The sequence below is a fragment of the Diabrotica undecimpunctata genome, chromosome 2, assembly GCF_040954645.1.
Source record: "Diabrotica undecimpunctata isolate CICGRU chromosome 2, icDiaUnde3, whole genome shotgun sequence".
In the NCBI taxonomy this organism is placed as follows: Eukaryota; Metazoa; Arthropoda; class Insecta; order Coleoptera; family Chrysomelidae; genus Diabrotica; species Diabrotica undecimpunctata.
This window is the reverse complement of record NC_092804.1, coordinates 59,298,163-59,306,543: the sequence shown is the minus strand read 5'-3', so window position 1 is coordinate 59,306,543 and position 8,381 is coordinate 59,298,163. Positions and strand designations below refer to the sequence as shown.

General features: G+C 31.6%; 1 protein-coding gene across 1 annotated transcript; it reads left to right on the top strand.

The window, feature by feature from the left end:
- Window positions 1–212: 212 nt before the first annotated feature.
- On the top strand, window positions 213–8,381 carry mRpL44 (mitochondrial ribosomal protein L44). The gene is made up of 5 exons (XM_072521347.1): window positions 213–356; window positions 449–682; window positions 2,542–2,741; window positions 5,634–5,937; window positions 8,266–8,381. The coding sequence occupies exons 1-5, from the start codon at window positions 281–283 to the stop codon at window positions 8,355–8,357; spliced, it is 906 nt and encodes a 301-aa protein (XP_072377448.1). The 5' UTR covers window positions 213–280; the 3' UTR covers window positions 8,358–8,381.

Below are 8,381 nucleotides of genomic sequence, written 5' to 3'. Positions count from 1 at the left end.
AATAAATATAACTTTTGTAAGGGATTTGTTAAATAAAAGTTTTTATGATTCGTGGTGTGCAGCCAACTACAATAATTTCATTTTCCCTGTGGATATTTTTATATGTAGCAACGAAAATGGGAGCATGAGTCAATGTTCGTTGTGAGTAGTGTTGCCTAAATTGCAGGTGCGACTTTTTATGACTGCCTACGTAGTTCGCTATGTCGTTTCTTCTTTTTTTTGCTATCCCTATAACCTATAAATTTTAAATAACCTAAATATATTTTAAAAAAAATAGAAAATGTCTTTTTATAAACATTCTAGCCTTTTGAAAAATCAGTGCATATTTCTGTATGTAAATTACATTCGGCCAACAGGTAAAATTGTAGAAATCTGAGTTTAACTTAACAATAAATATATCACATACCGTGTTATGAACTGTATCTTTTGTAAATATTTTACTTTCCAGGTTGTAATATAAGCAGATGGGTAGCACCGACTCTAAGAGAACTTCAAAGGCGAAGGGATAAAGTAGGACCAGAGCCGGAACGACCTAGATCCAGTTATTTGGAATGGAACTACAATGCTGAACTTTTTGCATTTGGTAAACGTTTGGGAGAAGAGCTGGACAGAAACATTTTAAGACGAGCACTAGTACAAAAAGAGTACGCAAATTTAACTGAATTTAAGGCACAAAATGAAGGTAAAAAGGCTTTTATTGTTTAAAGATGTATGCGCAATTTAATACCAATTAGGTCTAGGAAAACTGCAGTCTGTTTTAAAAACATACTGAACTACACATTCGAAAATTGTGTTAGATGTATACAATATCACAGCTTGTAGGTTGATTGTTAAGATTGATAATATCGGAACATATTATTATAGTACCTACAGCTGCTGTATTGCCAATCTCATGTATTTTGTTTAATAGTAATTGGCCAGTTTTTAAAATATAATGACACTCAAAAGATATTAGAAAATAATTTTAAATTTGCTTTTCAAATAAAATAATTACTGACATTTAATTAGCATTTCGGCTAACTAAAACACGTTTATTAAAGGAAATTTGGAAGCTAATAAACTAAGGTAGATTAATTATGGATGTATGTAAATACATATGTACTGTGCTCACACTTTAAAGAAATCTTTGATTGTCTTTTGCTTTTTCTTGTTTAGACAGTCTGTCATTGCTTGTTCTTGTATCTCCTTTAAAATTAAAATTTTTTCCAAGTCATATGCCTTCTCCTTGCACCAATGCATCAAAGTTTTTGCAGCCAACATAGATCTTTAATTATACATCTCTTTAATTATTTCTTCATCTGTTAGGTCAGCATTGAGATTGTCAACTAAAATCCACTCTTGTAAAGCTTAAACATGATTAAACCAAACTTTTTATGTCCCTCTTCACAGAACCAACTATGCATATGGATAATTTTTTATCTGGAGCACTAAGATGGGCAAATATTCACCCTGATCTAGATGTTTTTGCACCGACGGCCGAATTCATTTTGTAATCATCATTTGGATGTGTAAAACTAAATTAGGTTATTAAGTTTGTGATATTTATACTTTTATATTGTGATATTTATACTTATATATATTTTTTTATTGTATATATTGTAAACATTGTTAATCTTATTGGGCAGCAGCCTGTTGAAAATAAATAAATAAGTCAGTGATCATTTTGCTCAAATTCTGAATAAATTCAGATATCTCAGACTCATCTGCACTAAACTTCTCTCCACCCATCTAAAATCGTAAATCATATTCCATACCATTTTTTAAAGTTTTCTAACCAACCTGGATTAGCACAAAAATCAGTTTTCTTTGTTAATTCCTGAAAAAAAAAACTGAGCTTTATTTTTTTAAATGTCACCTGAAATAGGAGCTTGCCTGCTTTGTTGTTGCTTAAACCAGATGTGCAGAACTTCTTCAACATTAAGAAATTTACTCATTTTAAGGGTTTTTCTGTCCTTAGAATCATTCTCTACAGATTTCATAAATTTTTCGATTTTGTCTTTGTTTTTCATAATGTCGTACACTGTAGCTCTTCCAATATCATAGAATCTAGATATCGCAGTCCGAGTTTCACCACACTCGCATCTTTAATAATATCCCATTTATCTTTTAGTCAGCGTTTTGTGCTTTTATTTTGAACTTGTGCTCGCCATTAAACTGAACTTTAATTAAATAAAAAGTTTTTTACTACGTATTACTGTATCTAAAAACCGTATCGAACCGAACTGCTCACTGCAGTTTTCAGTACAAGCAGTCACGGCGACGAACTTTACGGGAGGTGCAGCGGACTACAGAGCGTGTCTGATTGCAAAACGTCGGAGTATCAAGGGTGGACTGTATTATTAATTCGTTATCTCAAAAGTTAAATCAGTAATATTGTTATCAATCTACTACTTGACATTTTTACTAGCTACAACTAAAGTTATGGACATCTCACACATACTACCAGACCCTCTCCAATAACCCTCCAAAGAAATTACTTTTAAAACACATATTATCTAAAGTATTTTCAATTCAAAAAATGCCAAAACAATTAATTTTTAGGTGTAACTGTGGAAAAACTGGAACACAATGATGAATTGATCCAAGAGGGAGAAGAAATTATAAATAATTATTTAAAGAAAGAATTAAGTAAAATTTATCCAGAAGATATAACCAAATCATTGATTGTATATCTAACAACAGAAGAGATGTTATCACATATTGGTATTCATATTGGTTTAAAAGATATCATTTTATCAGAAGTAAGATATATTTTAATACATTAAAACTTATTTTTTAACATTACTAATTTTCATATTCTAATAATTATATATATATATATATATATATATATATATATATATATATATATATATATATATATATATATATATATATATATATGTATATATGAGTTCCTTCGGCTAATTCTCTACGGTAAAATCGAAGGAAAGAAATGGATAGGACGGAAGAAACTCTCTTGGTTGAGGAATTTGCGGCAGTGGACAGGTCTGACAGCGGACCAATTGCTACACGTAGCGCAAAACCGAGATCAGTATAAAAATATTATAAGCATGGTAGTCGCCGACGTTCCGTAGGGATATGGCACTCTAAGAAGAATAAGATATATATATATATATATATATATATATATATATATATATATATATATATATATATATAAATATATATATATATATATATATATATATATAGAAAAGAAATTTAATCTTTGCATATAAGTTAAATAGTAAACTCTTAAATATTGGGGAGATCTGCAAGAAAGACTCTATTGAGTATCAATTGTTTCGCCGAATGTTTTCGCCAAAGGGAATTAATTTGGCTTCTTCAGGGCTGAAAGAGAATAAATTATAATTAGCTACCATATATTATCTATTAAAAAACATTATTGATCTTACCGTAACTTAGAATTGTAGAGTTAGAATATTAAAAAACTTTGCTAGTAACATAATAGTGTTTTTTGTTACTATGTGCAAAAAAAGTTTTTTTTAACGTTGGAAATGTATGGTAGCTTTGAACTTAAAACGCAAAGGTTTACCCAAGGTTAATCGAAAAACCCAATGTAACTACATTTGTAACTACAATTACCTCCTTTTAAATGTAGTTTTACATTGTTTTTTATTTGATGATAAGTGACCCAAATCTACTGGGCGTTTTTTATGTGGAGAAGGATAATTACCACTAGTACTTGGCATTGAATCCATATTGTTATCTTAATAACACTAATACGTCGCTAAATAGTTCTGAAAAGAACTGTTTTTTATATAAATGCAAACAAAAAATTTAAAAATTAAAGGAATAACGCAGAAAATACCAAAAATCGTCGATATAAATTTCGAATTTTAAAATTTCATAAGTGTCATTAGTGTCAAAATGTCATAATTTAGTGGAGTAAACTTGCCCGCGGTTGGACCAAATACAAACAAGCATTACGGCGCGGTAAATTTGAATTACTCCTCCTGGTTAAAAAACAAACCATAGTATCTGTTAAACCACCTCGCTTGTGACAATAGTTACCTCTACAAAGGAAAACAAGGTCTGTTCGTACCCCCATAGAAATTGCACCCCAGATCATACAGGAACCACCTCCATAAGGACTAACCTCTTCAATGTAGCATTCTGCAAATCGCTCTCCTCGTGTTCGGTACACTTTCCTTCTTTGGTCGCTTCCGTAGAGGCATATTCTGGTCTCATCTGAGAGCAAAACAGATCCCCATTATTCCAACGTCCAGTTCAGATTATCCCGTGCAAAACGCAGGATTGCTTGACGATGAGCTGCAGTAAGTTTTTGACCAATCGCAGGTACTCAAGGGGTCAGATTATTTTCCTCCAGTCTTTGTATTACCGTCCACTGACTAATAACCAGTCTTACTTCATTCTCTTATTTCACGGAGCTGTTGTTGCACTTAAATAGCATTAAGGTGACGATTTCTTAACATTGTTGACACAATAAATCGATAATCACGAGCAGTAGTAAATCGCTTTCTACCTGTTCCAGGTCCTCTACGAAAGGATCCAGTGTCCTCATAACGTTGGAACATTTTTCGAACCAATGCGCGTGTCATATCCAGTTGTACAGCAACAGCTCGCTGGCTAAGTCTGTTTTCTATTAATGCAATAACTTGGGCGGCTTTCTCTGCTGTAGTATCCATTAAACTTACACACACTTGAACACTAATTAATTATGAAAAACGAACAATATGCAATTTTTTGTTGCAAAGATAATAATTGTTTATAAACATCAAATAAACACTTTTCTATGTCGTTTATCGGTTGCTACGCATATAAATGGTAAGCAATCGATGACAAACTTATACTAATATTAGAGCGTATTAAATTATCTTTCAAACAGTATATCCTTTTTTTGATATAAGTGATTAGATTCAGAAAAAAATATAGTTCAAGTCAAAAGTTTAAAGTGTCCGATTTCTATTAACACAAGTTTATCTTTTTGATTCGTTTACTGGTATGTTACTATTTTACTTTAATTCTTGTATTTCTTTCTGTTGATTCCTTATAAATCTCCATATTTATTTTTTTACACCGCAGAAGTCGCTTTTCTTTCTATTTGTAAACTGCTCCCAATGTTCATTATTTGGTTCTTCTTATCAACTCTTTTGTTTCATTTCCTATTTTTCTATTTGATGTTTTCTACTTCAACTAGGCCTCTCGTTTTATTTACATTTCTCTTTTATTTCTTTTCTAAACCATGGTGTTTTTTGTTGTCTTTCTTGTTGACTATGTCTATGACCATATATTTTTCTAAAGCTTCAATTGCTGCCTCCTCAATATTGCTTTTTATTTTTTTCCCATCTCTCATTTATATCTTCAATGTTATTTGTTTTTTTTAGTTATATATTCTTTTAATTGAGTACAATTAGTACTCCCTTGCTAAATCTATACCCTTTGATCAAAATAATAATGTTATTTTCTAAATATAATTCATTTTTCCATTTAAAATATGCTTTAATAACAGCTATATATTTAAAATATACATAGATACATAATCAATCCTCTTTTACCTTAAGGTGTAGAGGCCGATCCGGTGGCCAAGTGGGCCAGCACACTCACTCAATGTGAGTAGTCTAGTGGTTTCATGAACTATTCTTAAAATATCTATGTATATATTTTAGGAATTTCCAGTTTCAAAAAATACTCTTAGTAATACATTTAAAGCAGTAGTAGCAACCGTGAAGAGGTCCAAAGATGTGGCTCGTGCAGAAAATTTCGTAAAAGATTTAGTTTTAACCCAGCTAAATGGAAAAGATGTATATGAAATATGGGATCCTAAAGAACCATATAAATATCTAACAAAACTGTTAAAAGAAAGAGGAATTACTGCTATTGAACCAAGATTATGCAATGAGTCTGCTTCTAATACTATACTTGCTTGTTTCCAAGTTGGATTGTATAGTAACAAAAAATTATTGGGTCTAGGTAAGTAGTTTCTTAATATTAATTTATTTATACACTACTTAAAAACACTCCTTTATTGCTTCATAATTTTTTAGTAAAAACAATATACAAATAAAACATCCAAATTCTTAAAGATACATATTTTCTCCTCGTAAATTAGTACTTATACCAAGCAAGAACCCATTTATTCTAAAGATCTGATTAACACGTTAATAACGGTATAAAAATAGAGTCAGGGCAATATAATTTTTCCTTATATAGAAGTATAGTAGATATGTTCACAGTAACAAACTGTTTTATTAATTCAAAATTGATTCTTCCGAATAACAAGTTAGCACAAAACTCTTTTCGGGCGAAGTCGTAAAAGGAAAACTGCCCAAAAGCAAGATCAATTTTCATTTCTTTCGTCTTCATGTAATAATATCCTAACAGCAAATGATCTTTGGACTGCTCTTAGGACAATTCACGAACTACCATGTTTTTAATGAAATGGAGTAGTTATTATTTTGAACAAGAGGAAGGAATATCTTGTAAAGATAACCAAAAGAAGTGATAGAATAATGAGTGTACAGGCAATACCAAGGTGAACATCATTATGTGCCTACGCCTAGAAAAAAGATCAATTTTATAGTGTCCTTGATTGTGAGATGCTCGAAATTCCTTTAGAGGCAAAGAGTTTTATTGGAGGTGATTTGCAGTGGCATAGGATCTGGCTGCCATTAATATGTTCTTTATGAAGACTAAAAGCAAGTAGGACATTAGAAAGTAAAGTGGTGGAAGTTAAAGGATAAGGATTTGACAAGTCTTTAATTGTAGATGGCTGGAAGAGCTGAGGATAAAGATACTCTTGCGAAGCCAACACTAAAGTTGTGATGCGAGTGAGAGACAGTAGCGCACCTAGAATTTGTCTCTGGGAGGGGGTTTTGGTTGGTCACCAAAATTTTTTTATGGTGTTACCTCCATTTTGAGTCCTTAAAATGTGTAAGTAACAGTGTCGCAATAGGGTCTGGGAGGGGGTTTAAACCCCAAAACCCCCCTCGGTGCGCCACTGGTGAGAGAGGAGGTTATATAGCAATCCTAAAGCAAAAAACAAATGATTAAAGGACTTGACCCACATGGAATAGATTAAGAGTGCGGATAGAAGAGTATTAAGAACCGATGTTGAAATAAAGCAAAGGAGAGGATGCGGGATCTCAAATAAGAATGTAATACCGGGGATAGCGAGAGATCAGGTTGTTGAATCGTTAAATAGGATGAAGGATGGTAAGGCAGTAGGACCTGATGGAATATCTGTGGAGGTTTGGAGGGCTCTAGGAGAGGAAGGGATTGGTATTTTGTGACAAATAATGAGTAGATATATATGGAACAATGGAGGCCCAATGCATCGAGAGAGTCTGATGGTATTATTGTATAATATTGTATGATAAAGGGAACATTCAAGACTGTCGGAATTTTGGAGGGATATAGTTAATGTAAAAAACAGCGATCCTGAAAAGAAAAAAGCTGAGGAAAAAGAAGAAGCACATGATCTGAATTCACGAACTACATATTTGTGATCAAAGTGTTAAAAATTGAAAGAGGAACTAACTTCAAAGCCAAAATATCTTTACGAAACTCAGTTTGGGAAGACATTACAAAATATATCGTTTTTTTTTTTGTTTGTGAGCATATTAACTATAAACATTGTGTCATTGGACACAAGTACTCTTCACCGAAAAGTCAATGTTTCGTTTTATGTGCTGTGTGTTTTCATAGTCGAATATGTGTTTACATATACCAAGTGACTACGAAAACATGTGGATTCCGTCAACTAGATCTGTACAAATTGACATGAGGTTACAGAATTCTGAAATACTGGTGCCATAGTGTCGGAGGTCCAACAATTTGGTGACAGTTGTATAATAGTTTGAGTGGGATATGTAAAACGACATAGCAATATGAGAGGAATTCTACGAGTAATTAGAAGAAATATTCAATAATTTTCCAAGAGAAACAAAAGATTCCCAATAAATCTAGAAGAATTGTACAATGCATACCAAAGAGGTGCCATATTTCATGTAGCAAAAACTCTAGTTTTAGCTTCTAGAAAATGCATCTACCGTGTTTTTGTAATTTTTATATTATTAAAGCAATCTTAAGAATAAATGAGTAAAGAAGTTTACTGACATAAATACAATACTTAAATAAATTGTTGTTTAAATTTATACAAAAATTAATGTTTATTAATTACTCAAAACAACTGTTTCAGTATGAGTAAAATAGAGTAAACTACATTTTGTTGTAATTTAAAGATTAGTTTGTATATATAAAATAAATTTTGTTCAAATACAATTATGTACTATGTTTTAGGTTGGGGTGAAAATATAAAGACGGCAAAAGAAACTGCGGCTTTAGATGGAATACAAAGATTGTATAGTCGAAATAATGCAAATAAAAATTAGAAGTAAAATATATGATTTAACAAA

What these genes read in the sequence shown, in the direction of transcription:
- mRpL44 (XM_072521347.1), top strand. Translation starts at nt 281, where the DNA reads ATGTCTTTTTATAAACATTCTAGCCTTTTGAAAAATCAGTGCATATTT. An exon ending in AAATTACATTCGGCCAACAG is followed by an intron (nt 357 to 448) that starts GTAAAATTGTAG and finishes TTTACTTTCCAG; the next exon opens with GTTGTAATATAAGCAGATGG. An exon ending in AAGATATCATTTTATCAGAA is followed by an intron (nt 2,742 to 5,633) that starts GTAAGATATATT and finishes TATATATTTTAG; the next exon opens with GAATTTCCAGTTTCAAAAAA.